This window comes from Felis catus, chromosome B1 (assembly GCF_018350175.1).
Source record: "Felis catus isolate Fca126 chromosome B1, F.catus_Fca126_mat1.0, whole genome shotgun sequence".
In the NCBI taxonomy this organism is placed as follows: domain Eukaryota; kingdom Metazoa; phylum Chordata; class Mammalia; order Carnivora; family Felidae; genus Felis; species Felis catus.
In genome coordinates, this window is record NC_058371.1 from 96,868,701 (window position 1) to 96,894,607 (window position 25,907).

The 25,907-nt window shown below is 35.8% G+C and overlaps 1 protein-coding gene across 2 annotated transcripts in view; it reads right to left on the minus strand.

Moving 5' to 3' along the window:
• The window catches only part of INTU (inturned planar cell polarity protein), a 90,521-nt gene that overhangs the window by 39,075 nt on the left and 25,539 nt on the right, over window positions 1-25,907 (minus strand). For both annotated transcript variants that reach the window (XM_045055888.1, XM_045055887.1), the window contains exons 4-6: window positions 16,875-17,078; window positions 12,715-12,833; window positions 6,711-6,800 (exon numbers count right to left, since the gene is read on the minus strand). In XM_045055888.1, the coding sequence (XP_044911823.1) occupies window positions 6,711-6,800; window positions 12,715-12,833; window positions 16,875-17,078 (413 nt within the window). The remainder of the gene's footprint in view (window positions 1-6,710; window positions 6,801-12,714; window positions 12,834-16,874; window positions 17,079-25,907) is intronic.

Below are 25,907 nucleotides of genomic sequence, written 5' to 3' on the forward strand. Positions count from 1 at the left end.
ACAGAGTAGAATAAAGGGGATCTTCAAATTCATTCTAATTTATCAAACCAAGTTCCCCAGGATAGGAATGACTAATATTTAGGGTAGACAATTTCTATCCCCATCACCCAGTAATAAAGACTGGGAAATTGGCTAGAGCATCCCCTATGCAGCACAACCTTAATTCAGAGCTCAGCTCAGCTGGGACAGCCTTTTTTTTTTTTTTTTGGCTTCAGGGTAAAACCTTGCCTGGAAACTGTCTCTATATGCATAATTAATTTGGCTGATAGCATCAGAATGTAGCTGAGCAGCCTCTGCTCAGTTCCTTAGCAGGGCCTTCCTTTTCCCTGTGTCTGTCTACACTACCTTCAGCTTACCATTGTATTTTCTGTTTTCTTTCTTTTGCTGTTTGGGCCACTATAAAAGTCTAAGCATAATTATTTTATCCTAAAGTAATTTATAATGAGTGTTCTCCAATTCTTGTAAACCCATACTTTCAAAACAACTCAGTTTTTTCATAATCCAACCCATTGACATAAGGCAGTATTCTAGTAGCGTTCATCATAGTCTCTTTTGAGCCAGAAAAATACAAATTAGCTGGTTAAGGGAGTCACCATGTAGTATATGTCACAGCACCATTATCCTTCAAGTTAAACATTTTGAAACACACAGGAAATACATGGAGACAAATGAAAATGAAAACACAATGGTCAAAATCTTGGGGATGCAGCAAAGGCTGTTCTAGGAGGGAAATTTATAGCAATACAGGCCTACTTTGATAACTAAAAAAGTATCAAATAACAACCTAACCTTACATCCTAAAGGAACTAGAAAAAGAAGAACAAAGCCCAAAGTCAACAGAAGGAAAAAAAAATAAAGACTAGAACAGAAATAAATGAAATTAAAAAAATTTTTGAATCATACATTCATGACAGATCATATAACCTTTTGTCCAAAATTAGACATGTTTAAAGCACAATCATTTGGATAATTTTTCACGATAGTCTCCTTTGGAGTTCCTGTTTGTGGTATGAAAACATGTCAACAGATTGTTCACTACTCTTCCTCTCTAGAGGTAGAGCTTAATTGCCCTTCCCTTGAGTGTGGGCTGGACTTAGCAACTTACTCCTAACAAATAGTATATAGTGGAAATGACTGCATCATTTATAAGACTAAGTCAGCTTCCCCTCTTTCTCTGTTTTGGAGAAATCTATTTCTCCATAACTTGCTTTGGGGGAAGCCAGCTGACATGTGAGGACATTCCAACAGCTCTACAGGAGAGACCCATTTGGCAAGGAACTAAGGTCTCTCAACAATGGCTATGTGTGTAAGCCATCTTGGAAGCAGATGCTCTAGCTTCAGTTAAGCCTTCAAATAACTGTATCCCTGGACAACATTTTGACTGCAACCTCAAGACAGATCCTGAGTCAGAACTACCCAGCTAAGTCGTTCATGAATTCCTGACTCACAAAGACACCTATGAGATAATAAATGTCTGCTGTTTTAAGTCCCTAAATTTTGGTGTAATTTGTTACCTAGGAATAGTAACTAATACACCGTTATATAATGAAAGAAATCTTGTTAACAAAATCATCAATAATAGAAAATAGTCATATTCATGTCTAGAGTAGTTGTATAATGCATTTTTTTGAGGTCTACTTTTTTCTTCCTTGGGAAGCATAAGGCAACACCAAAAGAAAAGTTATCTAAACTGGTATTCTCTAACGTTTTGTCAGTCACATAATATAGTATTTATTTTGATATTTGATTACTATTTGGTAGATAATATATGATAGTTCTATGCACCAAAAGGTTAACACTTAAATGTGTTAATAGTTTAATAGAAGTTGTCCTTTTTTTTTTTTTAAAGCAGGGAAGAATCTAAATTACAAGTTTTAAAAAATCACTGAACAGGGACATAAGACTAGTCTAACAATAATTAAAAACCTCTCCTTGGGGGCAGTTCTCCATATTCCTACCCCATCCCCCCCCTCCCCCAGCTTTTAATGTCTTATGACATTAGGGAAGCAATGTAGTTTCAGAAATAATTCAGAAAGACTCTCCTTCAATTTCCAATTCTGCTTCTTGTTAGTTTTGTGATCTTTAGCAAGTTATTTAATCTTCTCTTGGTTTTACTTTCCTCATTTATAAACTGGGGCCAGAGATCATGACGTACATCTGGAGCTGATTTTGAAGATTAAATGAGATTAATGAATGTAAAATACCTAACATAGTCCCTGGGTTCACATTCTACTCATAAACATCAATCCAGCTCTTATCTCCAACTATAAAAATAATATACACATTAAAATTAAAAGTTAAGAAGGTGAAAATAATAATATAAAACATACCATTAGAGAAGTCACTTTAAAGTTAAATATTCATTACAGTTGACCTTTGAACAATGCAGAGGTTAGGAGTCCCTACACCCCAGGCAACTGAAAATCAAGTATAAATTTTAACTTCCCCAAAACTTAAATAATAATAGCCTACTGTTGACTGGAAGCCTTATGATAACAGTTAATTAACACATATCTTGTAAGTATTATATACTGTATTCTTACAATAAAGCAAGCTAGAGGAAAGAAAATGTTATTAAGAAAATCATAAGAAGAGAAATTGATACCATAAGTTTGTATCATCTGTTTACAAGATGAATCATCTGTCAGTACCTACATCAATACGGTCTTATGCGATACAAAACACTGTAGATTTACACATATTACTAACACTAGACACCCAAAATGAAAAGATGTTAAAAAGAAATTCATATTTATTTACAGACAACTTATGTGTTGATAATGAAGAAAGAGCAATATGATTTCTTTATGGTAGCCTAGTATAATTGATAGTATTACTTCATGGTAGCCTAGCCTATAGACTAGAGAGTAAATCATTAAAAATTTTTTAGGGCACACTGTATTATATTCATAACACAATACTGGAAACACTGCTGCAGAAAAGCAAAAAGCAAAGTTATAAAGCAGTAAGAAAACTAACACATTATTAATTTTATATTAAATATCAATCATCTTATGCCTCTATAAGGATAGACTATTCCCTTCCACAGAAATCTTGCACGCGATGTTCTACAAGATGAATACTTATACAATGATGATGATGACACAGTTCTTGCTGTACAATTATTAGATTTTCGCAAATATTGATTTGCACGAAGACACACAAATGCACAACAGATAAGTTTATTAACTGTATGGCATAATGATTATCTACTATTCATTAAGTGGAAGTGGATCATCATAAAGATCTTCATCCTCCTCATCTTCATATTGAATAGGCGGAGAAGGAGGAGGAAGAGGACGGGTTGGTCTTGCTGTCTCAGGAGTGGCATAAGCAGATGTGGAGGTGCAAGGGGAGGCAGGAGAGGCAGGCACACTTGGTGTAACTTTACAGAAATACATCATAATTTCTTTCTGACTTTTCTGCTTTTTCGTTTCTCTAAAAATATTCCTATATGTTATCAAAACGTCTTTGTTTTATTATTAGTGCCCATATCATAGAAGGGTTTGTGTCATAAAAGAGGTCAAAAGCAGTCCTGAATAATTAGAACGTTACGGCCGGATTGTCTAGTGTCAATTTGTTTGCTGGTACTGGATGTGGCCATGTGTGGAGATGGCACACCTCCATTAAGTTGTCTTCTATTCATTCCTCAGGTGTGGTGTCTATTAGCTCTTGAAATTTTATAAGATCTTTATATTGAAACCCTTCACTTCCCTGCCCTGCCACCTTTTTGCCAGATCCACAATCTCTTTCATGATTTCCCTAATTGGCTCTGTCATAAATCTTGTGAAGTCATGCACAACATCTGGACACAATTTTCTCCAGCAAGAATTTATTGTTTCAGGACTGATGACTTTTGTGGCTTTTTCTATAACAACAATGGCATCTTCAGTGGTGTAGTCCTTCCAGACTTTCATGATGTTCTATTGGGGTCCCCCTCCACGGCATTGACAATCCTTTCCATAGAGTACCGTGTGTAATGATGTCTAAAGGCCCTTGTGACCCCTTGATCTAGAGGTTAAATTGGAGATGTTTTGTTTGGGGGCAAGTAGACTGACATCTTTGGTTACATTTGTTTACACTTCACTCATGGGGTTCTGGGTGGCCAGGGGCATTGTCCAATATCAAAAGAACTTTCAAAGGCAGTCCCTTACTGGTGAAGTACTTCCTGACTTCAGGGGCAAAGCATCAACAGAACCAGTCCAGAAAAAGGATTCTCATTGCCCAGGCCTTCTTGTTGTACAACCAAAAGACTGGCAACTGGTGTTTATCTTTTCCTTTCAAGGTTTGGGGCTTAGCAGCTTTATACATAAGGGCAGTCCTAATCATAAACCTGACTGTGTCCTCACAAAACAGAGTTAGCCTATTCCTTCCCACCTTAAATTCTGGTGCTCTCTTTTCTTCTTAACTAATGTCCTATGCAACATTTTTCTTTCTCCCAGAATAGGGCACTTTTGTCTGTATTAAAAACCTTGAGGCGCACCTGGATGGCTCAGATGGTTGAGTGTCTGACTTCAGCTCAGGTCATGATCTTGGGGTTCATGAGTTCAAGCCCCACATTGGGCTTGCTGATGTCATTGCAGGACCCACTTCGGATCCTCTGTCCCCCTCTCTCTGCCCCACTCCCACTTGCACTCTCTCAAAAATAAACATTAAAAAACAAAAAACAAAAAACCTTGAGGCAGATATCCTTCCTCCTCACTGATTTTTTTAATGACATCTGGGTAGTCATCTGCAGTCTCTTAGCAGAATCTGCTTCTCCTGATATCTTGACATTTTTAAAGCTAAACCTGCTTCTAAAATAGTCAGACCATCCTTTGTGCTGGCATTAAATTCTCCTGCTTTAGATCCTTAACCTTCCCTTTGCCTTAAGTTGTCATATCATGACTGCTTTTTCTTAAATCATATTAGTTTATAGGTATGCTTTCCTTTTAGCAATCCTGCACCTACATAAAAATTGCTTTTTCAATACGAGATAAAAAGATCTTTTCACAAAAAGTGCAATGTTTTTGCACCTGCTGGCCTAACTGTAGTGATGGCTTCAGGAATTTCCTTTCCTTTTTTACAATGGCCCTCATGCAGGATTTATTTATGTTGAAATGGTGGCCAACTGCAGCTGCAGATCCCAATCAATAGTACATATCAAGCAATTTAACTTTTTCTTGTAATGTCCTAACTTTTGTCTGCTTCTTGGGAGCATTTCCAGCATTACTAGTGGCATTTCATATGGGTCCCACGGTGTTATTCAAGGTTTACACTATTGCACGAAGAAAAATATGCAAGAACTGCAAGAAATCACTTTTTACTGCAATTTACTGGAAAGACAAACTGCTCACACAGAGATGATTAACGCCACGGGGGGTTTTAAGTAGGTAACACTTGAGGTCACTGCAACAGCAGCAATAGGAGATAGCAATAAGATTATTCCAGTAGTACAGTATGTGCTATGGTTAATTTTATGCAGTTATGATTTAATAATGCAGCTTTACATTTGTTTACACTTCTCTCAATTGCAAATAGCTCCATGTAAATATTTGTTTAAGTTTTGATAAATTTTAACTTTTTTTTTTTTTTAATTTTTTTTTTCAACGTTTTTATTTATTTTTGGGACAGAGAGAGACAGAGCATGAACGGGGGAGGGGCAGAGAGAGAGGGAGACACAGAATCGGAAACAGGCTCCAGGCTCCGAGCCATCAGCCCAGAGCCTGACGCGGGGGCTCGAACTCACGGACCGCGAGATCGTGACCTGGCTGAAGTCGGACGCTTAACCGACTGCGCCACCCAGGCGCCCCAAATTTTAACTTTTAATAATAGATCTGTGTATATTTTATGGCAGTAAATGATAAAGCAGACTGTATCTACACATATTTTATGCATTCATGACGTATGTAACTTTTTCTCAAAATTTTCAATATTTCTAGACTATGTAGTTCATCTGTGAGCTTTTTCATACTGTCACAAATCTCCAAAAAACCTTCTAATATATTTATTGAAAACAACCCACATATAAGTGGATGAGCACAATTCAAATCCACGTTGTTTAAGGGTCAACTGTATTTTGTCAAAGGTGCTCAACATCAGGGCCAAACACCTTTTTCCTTGACTTTTAATTTTCCAAAATCTCCAACAGTAAAAAACCGAACACACAAAATCCAAACCACGATCTTGTCAAAAGTTTGAGCAGAGAAGGTCATCCCTCAGCCACCTTCACACTGGCCACATCTCATAAGAAAGTGTGTTGAAAGTCCTTCTTCTTACTAATTGGTCTAGCTGGGTGTTCCCAGCGCTTTTTATATTTTTAATATCAAATTAACATAGGTAGCTATTGCACTGGTGGAACAGATATTTAAAACATAAGACTATTTTTGTATTAAAAAAATTTTTTTAATGTTTATTCATTTTTGAGAGAGAGAGAGAGACAGAGCACAAGCAGGGGAGGGTCTGAGAGAGAGGGAGACACAGAATCTGAAGCAGGTTCCAGGCTCTGAGCTGACAGCACAGAGCCTGATGCAGGACTCAAACCCACCAACCATGAGATCATGACCTGAGCTGAAGTTGGAGGTTTAACCAGACTGAGCCAGCTAGGTGCCCCAACATAAGACTGTTTAAAGGAGTTTGCCTTTTGACAAAAATGTCATACTTTTAATGAAACAGATTTTGTTAGCAATATATTAGAAAAGATTTTAAGGTAAACAAAGATCTCAACTTACTCTTCAGCAGGCAGGCCAATTAACAACAACTTGTCAGATTCTTTCCAATAAGCCACATGGATTTGTTTCCCATTTAAAAGAAGGGATGAGCTAAGAAAAAATAGAGTGAAAATAAAGTCAGAATATCTTTAAATGTCATAAAATTATAAACAGTCACTCATAAAAGATTACACATGGTATGATTTAAGAACCGCATGCTTAATAAGCAAGTTTCTTGGCATTTATCTGTCACACAGAAAAGGCAAGGAATTGTATAACAACAATAATGTATTCTGAAATATTGTTTTAAATATCTATAAAAAGCTCCAGGTCAAACAAAAGTAGTCACATTACAGTCAAAGGTATTGAAATTCTTTTGCTAAATTAAGTGACTAGGGGCGCCTGGGTGGCGCAGTCGGTTAAGCGTCCGACTTCAGCCAGGTCACGATCTCGCGGTCCGTGAGTTCGAGCCCCGCGTCAGGCTCTGGGCTGATGGCTCAGAGCCTGGAGCCTGTTTCCGATTCTGTGTCTCCCTCTCTCTCTGCCCCTCCCCCGTTCATGCTCTGTCTCTCTCTGTCCCAAAAATAAATAGACGTTGGGAAAAAAAATTTTTTAATTAAGTGACTATACACTATTTTTTTCCCAAAAGAAAGCTTCCATTACTGTGCTAATTTACCAAATCTTTTCTGATTGCCTATTTATTAAGAGAATTTATTAAGAGAAATTTCTATTTATTGAGATAAATTACAAAGAAAGGACAACATGGTTCCAGCTCACAAGTGATAATTCAATATGGGGCACATGTGCTTAAACAAAGAACCAAAATATAAGTCAGATTTAAACATGTACTAAAGGAAACTTTTGGGATAATGTATATATTCATTGTGGTAATGGTCTCAGGGTCATACACCTCTGTCAAAACTGATCAAATTGTATATTTTACATATATGCAATTTACTCTACTTCAATCAAGTTGGAAAACATATTAAATGTGTTCTAAAAAGAGATATAATAAAGAACTATGAAAACAGAGTATGATCCTTCTTGTAATGCGGGTAGATGGTGTGAAGAAAATATATTCAGTGTTTGTTTTTGCTTTAAAGTTTATTGATTTTTGAGAGGGAGAGAGCATGTGCATGTGTGCAAGCAGGGAAGGGGCAGAGAGAGAGAGAGGGAGAAAGAGAACCTCAAGCAGGCTCCGCGCTGTCAGCACAGAGCCCGATGGGGGTTTGATCTCACGAACAATGAGGTTATGACCTTAGCCAAAATCAAGAGTCAGACACTGAACTGACTAAGTCGCCCAGATGTACCCCTTCCTTTTTTTTTCTTTAGTGTTTTTTTTTTTCTTTAAGTGAGAATACACACATCAGTTTTCATTGGTTGAGTCCTTGGAATATAATGTATATTCTATACTACAATAGAGATAAGTGTGTGGGATTTTAAACATGAATTGCTAAATAGATTTTTTTCAAAAGAAATATTACTTTTGTCTTAATAAAGTTTAAAAATATATATGCTTTTTGACAAATATTAGATTCTTTTTATACTCAGACATTAATATCACTATAGTTTTAAAACTGTGTATACAAGACGTACATGTTGCTAAGGAATCCCTGAAATAATAATCATTTTCATATTTACTGTTTTACAAAAAAGTTTTTCTACCTACATTTACTGTTTTCCACATGTTTAATCCATATCTTATCATTAATAACAAGATCTAAACATCAAGTAAAATAACATCTATCCTTTAGAGTAAAAAGAAAAAATCAAATCCACATGGAGAAACTTAAAACAAAATTTCTTTCCAATAAGATTAAAAAGGAGGCCTGAACTTTGAAAACATTATCCTAAGAAGCCAGTCATAAATAAGCATGTATTATGATTTCATTCACATGAAATGTCCAGTATAGGTTTTTATTTGGGTATCATGAAAATATTCTAAAATTGACTGTGGTGATGGTTGCCGAATTGTACGCTTTAAATGGGCAAATTGTATGATAAATGAATGATGTCTCAATAAAGCTGTTTAAAAAAAATAAAAGGAGGGCACCTGGGTGACTCAGTCAGTTAAGCAACTGACTCTTGATGTCGGCTCAGGTTGTGATCTCATGGTCGTGAAATTGAGCCCTGTGCTGGGCTCCATGCTGAACATGGAGCCTGCTTGGGATTCTCTCTCTCCCTCTCTCTTTCTGCCCCTCCCTATGGGCATCCTCTTTCTCTCTCTCTCAAAAAAAATAAAGAAACATTTAAAAAGTAAAAATAAAAAATAAAAGGAGGCCTGCAACATATTTTTTCATATTATTATTTTAATTATTTTCTCTAATGTTTAATACATACTATTTGTTATTGTTATTATTTTTTGTTATAATCAAGTACATACTATTTGCTAGACATTATATTTTTTCATCTTTTTAACATCATCTTCAGGCATTACTATCATTATATTTTTTAAATTTTTGTTAAGTTTTATTTAAATTCCAGTTAATTGGGGCTCCTGGGTGGTTCAGATGGTTAAGTGTCCACCTCTTGATTCAGCTCAGGTCATGATCTCATTGTTCGTCGATCGTGGGATCGAGCAATGTGTCGGGTTCTTCACTGACAGCACAGAGCCTGCTGGGATTCTCTCTCTCCCTCTCTCTCTGCCCCTCCTCCACTTGTGCTTTATGTCTCTCTCAAAATTAAATAACTATTTATAAAGACATGAAATAAATTTTAAAAATCCTTTAAATTCCAATTAAACATACAGTGTAATATAAGTTTCAGGTGTATAATACAGTGATTCAACACTTCCATACATCACCCAGCGTTCATCACAGCAAGTGCATTCCTTAATCCCGATCATCTATTTTACCTATCCTCCCACCAACTTCCCACCTGGTAACCAGCAGTTTGTTCTCTATAGTTAAAAGTCTGTTTCTTAGTTTGCCTAGCTCTCTCATTTTATTTTCTCTTTGCTAACTTGTTTTGTTTCTTAACTTCCAAATATGAGTGAAATTGTTTGGTATTTGTCTTTCTCTGACTTATTTAGCTTAGCATAATACTCTCTAGCTCCATCTGTGTTGTTGCAAAGATAAAGACTCCACTAAAAAAGAGAACATTAGGCCAATATCTCTGATGAACGTGTATGCAAAAATTCTCAATAAACTACTAGCAAACTGAATCCAACAACACATTTAAAAAAATCATTCATGGGGCACCTGAGTTGCCTCAACTCAGTTGGTTGAGTGTCTGACTTTGGCTCAGATCATGATCTCCCAGTTCATTGGTTCAAGCACCACATTGGGCTCGCTGATGTCAGCGTCTGTCTGTCCCTCTCTCTCTCTGCCCCTCCCCCTTTCTTTCTTTCTCTCTCTCTCTCTCTCTCTCTCTCTCAAAAATAAACAAACATTACAAAAAAATCATTCACCACAATCAAGTGGGATTTATTCCTGAGTTGCAAGGGAGGTTCAATATTTGCAAATCAATCAACGTGACATACCACATTAATAAAAATTAAAAAATATCATTTCAATAGAGGAGGAAAAAGCACTTGACAAAGTACAACATTCACTCATGATAAAAATCCTCAACAAAGCAGGTTTATAGAGAACATATCTCAACATAATAAAGGCCTTATATGAGAAACCTGCAGTTAATATCATCCTCAGTGGGGACAAACTAAGAGATTTGCCTCTATGGTCAGGAACAAGACAAGGTCTTGCTGAGCTGTCAGCACAGACCCCAACACAGGGCTCAAACTCACGGACCGTGAGATCATGACCTGAGCCAAAGTCGGACGCTTAACAGACTGAGCCACCCAGGCACCCCTAAAGTAATCTTGAAAAAGAAAAGCAAAGCTAGAGACATCACAATTCTAGACTTTAAGTTTTATTACAAAGCTGTAGTGATCAAGACAGTTTGGTATAGGCATAAAAACAGACACATAGATCAATGGCACAGAATAGAAAACAGAAACAAACCCAAACCTATATGGTCAATTAATCTCCAACAAAGAAGAAAAAAGAATATCCAATGGGAAAAAAGACTGTTTCTTCAACAAATGGTGTTGGGAAAACTGGACAGCAACATGGAGAAGAATGAAACTGGACCACTTTCTTACACCATACACAAAAATAAACTCAAAATGGATGAAAGATCTAAATGTGAGACAGGAAACCATTAAAATCCTAAAGGAGAACACAAGCAGTAACTTCTTTGACATTGGCTGTAGCAACTTACTTCTAGATATGTCTCCTAAAGCAACGAAAACAAAAGCAAAAATAAACTACTGGGACATCATCAAAATAAGCTTCTGCACAGTGAAGGAAACAGTCAACAAAACTAAAAGGCAATCTATGGAATGGGAGGAGATATTTGCAAATTACGTATCTGATAAAGGGTTAGTATCCAAAATACATAAAGAACTTATAAAACTCAACGACCAAAAAACAAATAATCCAACTAAAAAAATGGGCAGAAGACATGAATAGACATTTTTCCAAAGAAGACATACAGATGGCCAACAGACACATGAGAAGATGTTCAACATCACTCATTACCAGGGAAATGCAAATCAAGACTATAATGAGGTATGACCTCATACCTATCAGAATGGCTAAAACCAACAGTACAAGACACAATAGGTGCTGGCAGAGAAAAGGGAACCCTCTTGCATTGTTGGGGGGAATGCAAACTGGTGCAGATGCTCTGGAAAACAATAGGAAAGTTCCTCAAAAAGTTAAAAATAGAACTACCCTACCATCTAGCAATTGCACTAAGTATTTTCCCAAAGATTACTAAAACACTAATTCAAAGGGATATATACACCTCAGTGTTTATAACAACATTATCTACAAGCAACATTATCTACAACAACTAAATTATGGAAAGAGCCTAAATGTCCACTGACTGATGAATGGATAAAGAAGAGGTGGTATATATATACACAATGGAATATTACTCAGCCATAAAAAAAAAAGAAATCTTGCCACTTGCAATGACATATATGGAGCTAGAGTATTATGATAAGTGAAATAAGTCAGAGAAAGACAAATACCATATGATTTTACTCAACATGTGTTTTTGAATGCAAATTTATATATTAAATATAGCCTCAGTTACTAGTGTCTGGAAAATGAGTCCCAGAATTAAACATGACTTTTATTTAGAAAACAAGGAAATTCTTCTTGCTATTATCCTGCAGATCTTATCTTTTAGAATCTTAGAGGTGTCATTTTTACCAAAAGATGGGAAAAGTTCCTTAGAAAATCCAACTTTATATTTCTAAAACTTTTGAAATATTAAGAAAGAAAAATGGTTTGTAATCCCTAGATTTATTTTATTAAAAAAACAAAAAACAAAACTCAACCAAGTTTTGAGCATCCTCCTCCCATAAGTTAACTGTGGCATTTCAAAGTCAGGGCTTACTAAATTGACTTTGAATGGGATGTGTGGCTCTATAAATGAGTATATGGTATATTTTATTTTTCAAAAAATTATTTCACATCAGTCTTGTTTATTCATCAAGTTAACTTGCACAGATGATACAAGGAACATTCTGGCTCGTCTTCTTAAAGTGTATGTGTATTGTGTTTTTTTCTGTCATTGTTGTAGAACAGACTATTTTGAACTACATGAAAAATGCAGTGTTCAGTCATTCTTACCAACCACAGGAGTATTGCCTAGCAAATTAATAAGCAAGACAAAAACATGAAAGAGCCCAGACTCAACATAATGTCATGCTTAAGAAATACCACCTTCATGAATAAATGCTACAATATATGTCATTAGTCCAAATTTGTTATTTAAAGTATGCCAAACACCCAGATCTACAGCTGTATTGAGAACTTACACCTTATAGGTGACCAGTAGAAATGTTAGGTAAGAAACAAAATATCTGCAGACATCATATCTGCTATATAGATATCTACATTATAGATACAAATATATTTGTATAATAAGTACTTGTATTAGTATTTTGTCAGAACCAAGGTACAGAACTTGCAAGAAATAGAATAAAAGCTAAATAAAAATCAATTCTTACCTAGTAACTTGTGTCCCAGTTACATTTTCCAACATGTCACAGAGTGTGAGAAATATCCCTCTCACACTTTTCAGTTTCTGAGATGCATCAGAAACTGGATAATGATAAAGAATTTCCTGCTGTTAAATGAAAAGAAAGAGAAGTGATCAACCCCCTCGCAAATTTTCCAACCATTACTTTTGTCATGGAAACTTCAGGCTTTGTACTATTAAGAAAAGAACAAAAAAATGAATCCTTTCAGCTTCAGGGGAAGTTTCATTCAAACAAACACAAGAAAGGAAGTATGTCTGGAATTTTAACACATTACCTAGTATTTAAAACACTACATTTGGAAGTCAGTTACAAACTGTCAAAATTGGTCATAATACCAAAATATATACAGAGTAGGACACTCATTAGTTAGAATAATTACAATTAATTTCAATGTTTTAAACTTTAATCTCCTTTACAATAAATTCTAATAATAATATTTTATTATATTTAATTACTCAAATTTTCTGATCTCCTGTGGTAGTGTATCTGTATGGATACCACATGTAACTTGTAAGAGTCTTTAATTTTAATTACTTTCATTACTGACATTTAAAAGATAATCATCATCTTTGGTGAAATCATTAAATCCTTATTCAAACATAAGACGGTACTACAATTAAATTTACAAAGTAAGAATACAAAATGAAAGTAGTGCAAGTAGAGAGAAAGCAGTATTATGATATTTATAATATCTTATCTGTCTTAAATGTAAAAGGGTTTGCCCACCACAAATTAAACTTTAAAAGAAAGCACATTTTAAATTATGGAAAAAACTAGAATTAATTCACAAAATGCTTAATATATATTTTTTTTGTTTTCAAGAAAAGCATGTTCCCAAGAAACAAACAGTTTTTATAAAATAAAATAAATTTCAAAATCAGGATAGGCATTGTGCTAGACCTTCTACACAAAGGAATGAATCATTCTGTACCTCACTTTTTTGTTGTTAAAACAACATGCTATTTTCCTCACAGGTTAAATTAAAAGCAGGCAAAATAAAAATTTCTATATGAAATCATAGAGAATTCAAAGTAGCTCCCAGTTATGCTATTTAATATTTAATATCTGTAAATATTAATACAGTCACTATTGAAAAGCCAAACTCCTAACTTGGATCTTTTCCTTGATTCTCTCTCTAAAGAGTGTTCTACATCTTATTTTGATCTCTCGTTACAAGAAATAATTATGTGACTTAGAGTCCATGTCTTGGCAACTTTTACATCATGACAAATACAAATAATTAATAAACTGGACACACCTTCTTTTATACTTATTAAGCACATTCAATATATGCAAATTGCTATAGAATATGTTGGCCAAATACACTCTGCTTAACCCTCAAATTTTCTTGCAATATTTCTACTGTAAAACAGTTACAAAAATCCTATCTTTAAAAATTAAGCCAAACATCAGTTAAGCTCTTCTGTTATGCTTACTTAGTAAAGTTAAACCTTGACTAGTAAATACACTTATTGCATTTGGTCAAATACCAAACACCACTTTAAACAAATAACCATATACTCTTTGATTAAGTTTTTGAAATTTTCAAATCTTATAACTTGGAGAATACAAGTTATTAACTACGTAACTCACATGAAAACTAAATGACCCTATGACATTTTATTGTATGCTAAGTCATATTAGTAAAAAAAGTCATTTGAAAAAGTCTCTATTCCAACCTCTGCAGCAACCAGCCCAGAAAGCCTCACTGTTAAGGACCTGGCAAACTCAACAGTTTCTAACCAGTTTAATTAGCTGTCTTTTTAGGCACTTGTTAGTGGCATGCATTTGCAGCAGCTTCCACTCTGTTCAGTAAGAATAAAAAGCCTCTCCTAATTACAGTGTTGATACAGGACTGTCAACAGACAGAAACTTGTTCATTTGAGAGACATCTACACACTTTCCCATGGAAAGAAAGGCAAAGATGACAAAAGGCCTCAGCAGTATTCTACTCCAGGATGACCTAGAAAGTTTCAGGGTGTTACCATCCCAGGATTTTGTTGTGTGTTTTTATATAATAAATGGTTAAGTTTCTCATTTAACTAGTAATACATGCAAGAAATCAGAATAATTAACTTTAGGTCTTTCTGTTTTCAGAACACAGAAAATTATAAAAAATACACATAAGTAAATCCTTTCTTTTCCATTTCAATTATTGACTAAATTTTGATATACAAAGAAGCAACACTTTTGAAAAAAATTAAAAAAAAAAAGAAGCAAGATGAGGAAACACACTCCTTGGATAAAATGGCCTTGGCAATGAGAATATAGGCTGCAAGGATTTCAAAAGCAAAGAAATGTAAATTAGGTAAAAACTTTTTAGATCTCCCTTGTGCTTGAAGCATTATGGTAAACTAGATGCTTTGAGAGACCTTTACGCTGTAAAACAAGTAGAGTTATGGCTCGAACATAACTTGTTGAACTGCTAGATATGTAAGAAGGACATCTTCTCCATACCCTTTCAAGCCCCTTCCCAGAACTGCAAAGCAAGCTGGGAGTGGTGAGTGGTGGGCCGAAGGACAGAGGCAGGGTTGCTTTGAGGGTTGATGCCTACAATAGTGTCAGTCAGGACACTGAGTATTGAGCTAGTGGCTAGGTAGGTAAGCTGAACTTAGCACCATTGTGTTAAACCCGGATTCTTGAGTAAGGCTGAAGTACCCTAGGTCAGTGGCAGAAGCGAAGCAGCAAATTCTCTCTGGAGGAAGGCATTCCCACTTTTAAACCACAGGACTCCCAAAGATAAAAATCAAGCAGTTAAATTTAGTCAGTGATCACCAAGGGCACAAGAAGGCAAACCACCACAAGACGTAGAGGACTCAGAGTTGGTAGAATGGGCAGATAAAGGATACAGAAGAACACAGAATATACATGAAATACTTACAGAAATAAAGTATAAAATCACTAAGACAAGACTACCAGTAGAGAAAATAACTTTCTACCTGAATGAAATAAGCAATAGTATGCGTTAACTTCATCTTCTTCTCAGCCACACAGAAAAACTACATTTTCTTACCTCCTTGCATTGGGAGAGACCATATAACTAGTTCTAGACACTGGAACATGGGCAGAAGTGATGTTCTAATTTTTAAGCTAGGACTCGGAAATGTCCCATGAGATATTAAATGCTTTCTCTCTTCTTTCATTGGTGAACTAGATGCAAAATGATCTACGGCTCTGAAGCCTTTGGAAATCATGGAAACACTAGATGAAGGGCTCTGACCACCGAGCAACATGAGCAGGAACATTTATATTGAAATAAGAAATAAACTATTATGTTAATCCACTAAGACATCAGAGTTGTTACAACGATTGGCCTATTTTGACTAACACAATGTAGTAATAATTATAAAGCACCTTTCAAGAGGAGGTGAAAACATCATCAGATAAATAACAACAAAAAGTATTTATCATCAAGAGACTTTCACTAAAAAGAAATACCTAAAATATATGTCTTAAGAAGAAGAAAAATGATCAAATAAGGACAGTTAGAGACATAAGAAAGATAGTAAAGAAAGTGGTAAGCATTTATGTAAATTTAAAGAAGGTCCATTTGTATGGAATACAATGTATAAAATATGCATTTTTATAATGTATTACTTACATATTTTATAATATATAAAATGTCACAATAATTAATAGTAGTAACACTAGTATAATTACACCCAATTTCTGGAATTTTTAAAAAAGTGATAGCATGAAAATACTGAGGAAAATAGCATGTATGTGAAGAGGGGAAATTGGAATTAAGGTGTACCAAGGGCCTTGAATTATTTTAAAAAAGAGTTAAGGTACTGCTTTAGAGTCTGCTAAGATAAATATGACAAAATTTTAAGAGCAATTACTAAAAAAATAGAAATAAAGACTACAGCAACCAATAACAGGTAAGAAAAATATTATGGAAAAAGTAGTTCAAATAGAAATTTTTAAAGAAGATGGTAGAAACAAATTCAAATATTTCAGTAATCTATAAATGGACTCATTAGGTTTGTCAATTAGAAGATTATGTAAGAGACATACCAAAACCATAAAGACACAGAATGACTGAAAAAAGTGCTTATTATTCACCTGGAAGACTATAAAAGGAAAAGACTTATTCTTTTCCTTTGCACTTTTGAGAAGGCACTCACCTCTTCCTTTGATGTTTCCGAGTCAAGCTGTAGTGTGAGATACATAACGATATGAGGAGTGTTTAGGATATTTTGCTGGATCCCTTCAACCTCTTCTCCCCACAGAAGTTTGACTAAATCACTTGTGTTCGACTGTGTCTTTTTCTGTTTTGGTTGAGTTGTTTCCTTTTTCACAGCATATGCATTCTCAAATGTCAGTTTTACCTTTAACAATTAAACAATGTGTTGATTTTTCAACAAGGGAAAGTCAGCTGCAGTTTTCACAAAAAAGGGTCTGTACATGCATATATATTCAGGTACACACAGTATATCTAAATATCATCCTAGAATGTGAGCTCTTTACGGAAGGGACTATGTAGTCTATTTACATTTCTATCTCTAGCTCCTAGCCTAGCACATATTATTACAAATATTTATTGAATAAGAATTTATAATTATGTGCACAAAAATTCATTTATTTAATCACTGTATTCTAAGTTACTGACAACAAAAGGAAATGCCATGGAAAAACAAGAATTCATATGATCTTATAATTTCAAAAACAGCAACACTATTACTATGAATGCTGATAGCACTGATTCATCTGGAGAAGGGAAAAAGAAGATTTAGGATTAAAAGGAACTTCATAAAACCAGATTAGCTTTCCTTTCAAGCGAGGTGATAGTCAAACATTTTTCTTAGACATTCTTTGAGGTCCTTTAAATTAAAGACCAAGGAGGGGCGCCTGGGTAGCTCAGTTGGTTAAGTGTCCGACTTGGGCTCAGGTCATGATCTCATGGGTTTGAGCCCAGTGTCAGGCTCTGTGCTGACAGCTAAGAGCCGGGAGCCTGCTTCAGATTCTGTATCTCCCCTTCTCTCTGCCCCTCCCATGCTCATGCTCTGTCTCTCTCTGTTTCTCAATAATAAATAAATGTTAAAAAAAATTTTTTTAAATAAAGACCAAGGAAAACTATCAATGTGCTGGATCTTGGACCATGACCTTGAGAAGATTATCAGTTTTATCAAGACAATTTTATTTTCATGGTTGACATTATTGGTAAGAGCCAGAGTGTGGCCATCCATATTCCAGTTGCTGAAAGGAAGCTTCCACTTCTCAATTACCTTTCCTTGAAAAAGGAGATGTAGATAGTTGAGTTTGGCCATGAGTTGGCCAAAGATAACTCATTCATTTTAAAGAAGCACCAGTGTGTATCTTGGCTAAAAGAAGTTTTCACTAGAGATAGCTAATTTGGTATAGTAAGGACATCATCATAAGCTATATAACCACAAAGTATTCCTGTGTTTAAAATCTTATCAGAATATAGATGAGTAAAACAGGATATTCTAACTGTAATAATCCATAAAGTTTCAAATTTAAACATTAAAGTGTAATGACTCTTTTAAAATTAGGTTAAATTTGAAGTCAGACGATAAATTCATGCTTGATCAAGAATAAAGAAGTCTGCTCAACATACTTTAATATGTATATTAAATCACCACACTGCATCCTTTAAAAGAAATCATGCACAACCTAGATATATACAATTTTTGTCAATCAAACCCAAATAAAGCAAGGGGAATGTCTAGCCAATATTTAAAAGCAGATAAAATTGTACACATTAAGTTATATTTTGAGGGGAAATCTTTAAAAGCTATTATCAAGATAGTAATAAATAATCTCTAATTTTTAATAATTTATTATAAGAGTTACCATTTTTAAGGCCAACTTTAAATACATGATGAATACCAACATATGTAGTCATTCTTTTTAAAAATGAGCTTTATATATTTATATGTTTTCACAAAAAATATTAAGCATATTATTTTTAAAAATTCATTCATAATCACACCAGCCCATCTAATTATTGTTAGTATTAGACTATAAAATAAATTTGTCCTGATGAATAAAACCTTCCAAAAGAAAAATGTCCTTTTTTGTTAGCAAGGAGGGACTATTTATGATTGTATTCCATTTGGCTTATCTGTAATTGTCTGTCTGTGGCATTTCAGGGGCACCAAATTATCTCTGTCTACCTAACGTGGATTTAGTTAAATAAACATCTTTTCTAAAATAAATCTCAGATTTATGGTATTAAGTAGAAAAGAGACATGAGGTCTAAATTCATCAATATGTATATACTTAAGGTAAACAGAAACTAGGTCAAGATCAGCAGTAGTCTGTATTGAAAGTAAGAGGGGAGAAATTCTTCATAAAATTTTCCTGAGGCCTGCTAATCATGGTTTTCTTTACAAAACATGTAATTTTATTCCAAACAGAAAAGATAAACCTTTACTAAATTTTTCATGTTTGCTATAAACCTAATGTTGAAAAATGGGCTCTTGATATTACAACACTGTGTCCAAAAAAGGCTGAATAGAAAATTGGTATATTTGGGGCGGGGGGGGGGGGGGGATATTAGGCAAACTAAATAAAAATATAAAAAATTAGAGATCCTATATGGGAACAATCAAGCATTATCTGATGAAACTTAAGATACGGTGAGAGATAGCTGAAGAGATGTTGCTTTAGAAAAGATCTTAGAAGGATGTGAAAAAGAATATTTGGTGTGAGAGGTTTTTTTTTTAATGTTTATTCATTTTTAAAAGACAGAGAAAGACAGAGCACAAGCAGGGGTGGGGTGGAGAGTGGGGGGTGGCACAGAATCTGAAGCAGGCTCCAAGCTCTGAGCTGTCAGCACAGAGCCCAACACGGGGTTCGAACTCACAAACCGCGAGAACATGACCTGAACCAAAGTCGGACGCTCAACCAACTGAACCACCCAGGCACCCCTTTGGTGTGAGGTTTTGATCCAAAAAAGCAACAGGTAAGCATTAGATGGCCTGAAAGACTATGTTCTGAGAGTTGCATCTGTAGTAGAGGGCAATGCTCAACATATGTCTGCATAAACAGAAATACAAACATAAGCATAGACATATAAAATCCTTGAACAAGGATCTCATGAAGTGAATGGCTTCGTGGTTGAGGGTCCTTTTATCTGAGAATGAGAATTTAAGTGTGTGCAAAAGAAAATATATGGGAGCCTTTGGTGGTGTTCCTTGAAAATGTGAGAAATCCTAAGAATTTGGGGAAATTCGGAACCTAGACCTTATGACAGGATAGATGGGAGATTTGAGATTGTCCTCAGCAGAGGGCTTTGGCGAGGAGCCATATATATAAGTGGAGTGGGGGAGGAGAAATCTGACTGCAGGGAGCACATGATGAGTGACATCCTAGGGAAATAGGTGTCAGAGAGACAGGCTGGGTCTGTGTTGGGAGTGTCTGTAAGAGATATGCATACCAGTGGTGAACAAGGAGAAAGGTGGTCTTCAGAGAAAGAAACATGCTTCAGCACAGGGAGGGCATCTTTTCCAGCTGAGATTCTTGTGGGTGGAGAGGCCAAAAAACCAGGTGTAACTAACCAAAAATGACAAAAGGAAATGAGGTGGTAAACTCAAAATGAAAATTCACTAATTTTACTTGAGGCAGCAACAACAACCTAAAATTTAAGACTAGTTTGCTATGCTTAGTGAAAAATGACATACTTGAAAACTAATGTTATACTTGGCAAACAACTGCACTTCTTTTCGGTGGTGTAAGGACATTTTCCCCTCACCATGTCACAAATTCAAACAAATACACAGACCGCAGAACCATCCATTAAAATTCTTTTAAGAACTATTTTAGCCACCATTCTTCTGATTTAAGTAAAGTTAGCTTCAAGTGCAAAGATAATTACACTTTGGCCAGACATTTTGAAAAGCTTACATGTTAGGTAGCTCTAAAATGTCAGGATATCTGGTTGCCTTGATAAAATGAAAATGGGTGAGACAACTTAATTAAAAGGTAAGTGCTATTTTTAAAAAGGGGTTGATATACATAGAATTTTTTATAGAAAAAAACTTTTATTAAGAAACATCTAATGTAAAATAGTTTACATGAAACTTCCTATAAAAGGGTTTTCATGTCTGTTGTTCCTTCCTAGATGTTAACCTGTGACATGTTTTATCATTCCTTGTTGTGGGTCTCTCTCAAAACATTTTTGTGTGTGTGTGCAATTTGCATTCTTTCTTTCTTCTTCTCCTTCCAGTTCAGGAGATGATGTGCCTTTCCTCAGGGTCTAAGGACATGCTCTCTATAACTCATCACTTCCAAAATCTTGTTTCCTTAATTACCCCCTCTCTACTTCTATCTTTAACCCTTCCATGTAACCAGCAATGCCTCTTCAGCCTCTGTCAAACAAGCAAATTCTTTCTCTCCATGCCATCCTCTTCAGAGATGGGAACGAGGGAGGTTGTCAGAATCTGAAGCAGCTCCAAGAGCTGACCAGTCTCTCACTTCTGCCTTATGGCCCTCACAGTCTCTCTCACAACACCTGGCTACTATCTGCATGTCTGATCCTTTCTCCTTTGTCTGACAGAAGCTTTGAAAGTTCCTCCATCAAAATTCTGAAGGAATTGAATCTATCTGAGTCAGCAAATTCTCTCCCCTTGATCCTCTTCTCTTTTGGACAGTCTCATTGAGTTACTCAAGACAAAACCTGGAAGGCACCTTGGACTTCCTTTTATTCTGCAGGAAGTATCCTCTTCAATTCACATTATCTTAAATGTAATCTACTCCTTCCTCCATATCCACAGCCAAAGCCTTGCTCAGGCCTTTATCACCTCTCTTCTGACTGCTGTGAAGCCAGTCACCTGGTTTCCCAAACTCCAGTCCAATTCAGAGTGAAATATTCCTAAAATGCAAATCTGACCAAGTCAGTCCTCCACTTTAAAAATATCAAGACTGGGTAGCTCAGCTGGTTAAGCATCTGACTTCAGCTCAGGTCACGATCTCACGGTTTGTGAGTTAAATCAAACCCCGCATAGGGCTCTCTGCTGTCAGGGCGGAGCCTGCTTCAGATAATTTGTCTCCCACTCTCTGCCCCTCCCTGTTCTCTCTCTCTCTCTCTCTCTCTCTCTCTCAGAAATAAATAAAAACATGAACAAATTTAAAAATAAAATATCAACACAGATGGTTACTTCTGGGTTCTGAGAACAGAGAAGGTTTACACTTTTTTTTTTAAATTTATTTATTTATTCTGAGAGAGAGAGAGAGAGAGAGAGAGAGAGAGAGAGAGAGAGAGAGCCAGCATGCTAGCTGGGGATGGATAGAGAAGGAGAAGGATAATCCCAAGCAGGTTCTGGGCTGTCACTGCAGAGCGTGACTCAGGGCTCAATTTCATGAACTGTGAGATCATGAACTGAGCCGAAACCAAGAGTTGGACACTTAACTGACTGAGCCACAGGAGCCCCCAAATACATATTTTTAAAAATTTTGCCAGTCTATTTCCTAATCTTTCCACAGCATATATGAATATCACTTTTGTGTAACAAGAAAATAATAAAAGTTAAAAAATTCCACCCAAATATCATCTCCTTTAAGAAAACTTTTCCCCCCTCTCTTGGTCCTAAGAAGTACTTGAGAGGTAAGAGTCCGGGACTAATGTTCCACAGGCCAATCTCCTTAAAAGGAGTTGGCTCCCTCCAAATCTCCAGGAAAATGAACTATGGCTCAGTGCTTAATGCAATTAACCCTAGTCAACTGCAAAATGTGGACACAAAAACCCTGATCAAGCCAGGAGTGGGTGGTATACTACCTGCACAATTATGTGCTTGTAGAATAAATAAGTGCACAGAGCTGTGGCAGGAGATCAAAATCACAAAAGTAGGTAATTAGAAGGGTACTTGCACCTTTGTTGTCATTTTATTTTTTTATTTTTTTATTAAAAAAAAATTTTTTTTTCAACATTTATTTATTTTTGGGACAGAGAGAGACAGAGCATGAACGGGGGAGGGGCAGAGAGAGAGGGAGACACAGAGTCGGAAACAGGCTCCAGGCTCTGAGCCATCAGCCCAGAGCCTGACGCGGGGGCTCGAACTCACAGACCGCGAGATCGTGACCTGGCTGAAGTCGGACGCTTAACCGACTGCGCCACCCAGGCGCCCCTGTTGTCATTTTAAATACCTAAAACCTCTTTTTTTCAAACCTACAACTTCTTAATTTAAAACATTTCAAACCTACAGAAAAGTTGCAAGAATATAATAATTACCCGTGTATTACTCCTCATCCAGTTTCAACAATGTTTAACATTTTGTTACATTTCCTTTCTCCTTCTCTTCTCTGTCATATTCCTCTCTCCTTCCATCCTCACTCCCACTCTATGTACTAAAAAAATATTGACTGGAACACCTGGGTGGCTCAGTCAGTTGAGCATCCAACTTTGGCTCAGGTTATGATCTCGCGGTTTGTGGGTTCAAGTCCCACATCAGGCTTAATGCTATCGGTGCAGGGCTTGCTTCAGATCCTCTGTCCCCTTCTCTCTGTGCACTCTCTCAAAAAAAAATAAAACATTTAAAAAAAATTGACTGAATCACTTCAGAATTATCCGCAGACATTTTAATGTTTCATTGCTAAATACTTGAGCATGTATGTACTAAGGACTGAGGCATTCTCCTACACAACCAAATATAATGATCACATTTAGGAATCTGAATACTCAATACAATATTGTTCTCAAAGTCTGTGTCCAAATTTTCCCAATTGTCCCAATATGACTATTTCCCACTGCAATCCAGGATCAATTAAGGATTAGCCACCGTATTTAGTTATATGTCACTTCAGTCTGCCTTAGTCTAGAATAGTTCTCCAGTCTTTTTTTTCCTTTCATGATAGTTAAATTTTTGGACACTCTAAGACAACTTTTTTTTGCAGAATGTTAAAACTTGGCTTTGAAAGAAAATGATTTGGGCTTTTTATATCTTACCTAGCGTATAGGCTTCACCTCTGGATCTCATTCTGGTATTTGGAATCTATTTGTAACAGAACTTATTCAAAAACCAAACACAGAACTGCAGAGTTGGAACTGGGCTCAGATATATTTGCTCAAATCTACTCTGATTATAGATGAGAAAACTGAAGCCCTGAAGAATCTGGCAAATTGCTCAGAGCAAGGTTTTAAAATGGAGATCTGACCTCATCCTACCACATTACCACATTGTAGGTATCTCCCAGGCCATATTCTGTCACATGACAAGAAGCCTTCAGACCATTTTTATACCCTGAATAGAAGCTGAAAATGTTGCTGTTAGATATTTTCAAATTTAAATGCTAAAAATTCTCCTATGGTATTCTTTATAAATTAGCATTCCTCTCCTCTTATTGCTTAAATAACTGTTTTAGATGCCATAGATACAAAGCAGGTAAAACAACTTTTTCTGGAATAAGTTCACCTCAGTTAGTTCTGACCCAGTAGGAGTGAAGACCCACCCAGGCTTTGTGACAAAGGGAAGGATTGTGCACTGGAGTCAGTTTCAGTTCCTTGAGTTATTAATTCTACTACCTAGGAGAAATCATTAAATCTCTGTTAGATTCTTTTTCTTCACATGGAAAATAGAAATACAATTACTGGCATCTTACAGACTGTTATAAAGAATAAATGAAACAATATTAGCAAAACACCGACATATGCCTGGCACGTACAAACACTAGTTCCCTTCCCAGGCTTACTCTTACCCTCCCTGAACCTCCTAGTTTACATGGCTGGTATAGAGAAGCTTATAGTTGTCCCCACTTTCAATGCTAATGATGTAAGAAAAACGTAGTTTACCAATTAAACATTATTTCTAGTTAAAAGAATTTTAACTATGTTCTAAATCATTATTCAAGACATGTTGTTCCAAATGCTGGTGCCTGCTTTTGACTATGACACAGCTATAATACCGATTCTGCTAGTAAAGCAAACAAATGTATACATGTTTATACTCAAAGGGTTAAATTAGAATAAAGTATTCCAAAATATTAATACTAGATATCCTCAGGTGGCAGGATTTTAAAATATTTTGTCCCTTACGTTTTCTTTTTTTTACAATGAACATGTATTACCTTTACAATAAGAAAAAATTATTTCCTTAAATAATAAAAAGATTTTAATAATACACATCTTAATATGGGACTATATTTTCAAATTATATAGTGTCAAAATCACTTTCAATTTACATTAGGAAAGGCAAGAATGTGCTAGAGTACTGGAGCATAACATATTCTCTCAATATGATAAATTCAAGCAACTCAAAACAGCTTTTCTTCCATCTTCAAAACAAACTGCTATTTCTTCATTTAGGTACAAGATGTACATATTGGCACATAAAAGCTGTGTGTGTGTGTGTGTGTGTGTGTGTGTGTGTGTGTGTGTGTGTGTTTAAATCCAGAACCACACTTCATGCAGCAAGATGCTCACGCTGTAAAACACAAACTGGGCAAGGAGCAGATAAACGACTCCTACTTCACACTTAACGAGGACATGTAAATGGTGGGTGGAACTGGACCAAAATATTTAAATCATTACTTCTTCCTCTTCTTTTTCTTCTGAGTGCACATAGCTGAATTTGCAAATGACAATTAAACATAAGTATAATGTGACTCCACTGTAAACATAATTTTTCTTTTTTGGAAGACTGAAGAGACATGGTTGAACTGTGGCAAGACTGGCAGACACTGGCAACTGACAGAGGCAAGAAAGGAGAAACCCTTACCCAGGGCTGACATACAGCCAGTTTGCTTGGGTGAAGCTGTTTCAGTTGCTAAAATACATAATTCTTCATTACTGATTGGTAAGTAGCTGCTATCTGAGCACCCTGAGGAACCATAGTACCTTGGCTGACCTCTCCACATCTGGCAACCAAAGGAGACAACAGTATACACTATTTCAGCAGTATGGCTGGTGTCTGCCTGATTGTTAATATTTCGAACACCACCTTGTCTCCATCGATATCTCTCTATCCATTCCTAAGCACTGCTGGTCACTAGCTACCATACTTATTCCAGCACTTTCATTTTGCATTTCCAAAGATAGCTACTTTTACAGAGCATCCATGTATATGTTTGGTGTGTGTGTGCTTTAAGAGAAAAAAGTGAAATAAGGGAAATGTTATTTCTTAGAAAATAAAGAATTTCATCGTGGGTGCCAATATTTCAGAATCTCAAATCATCCTGATCAATCCAGAAAGTTGCTTCAT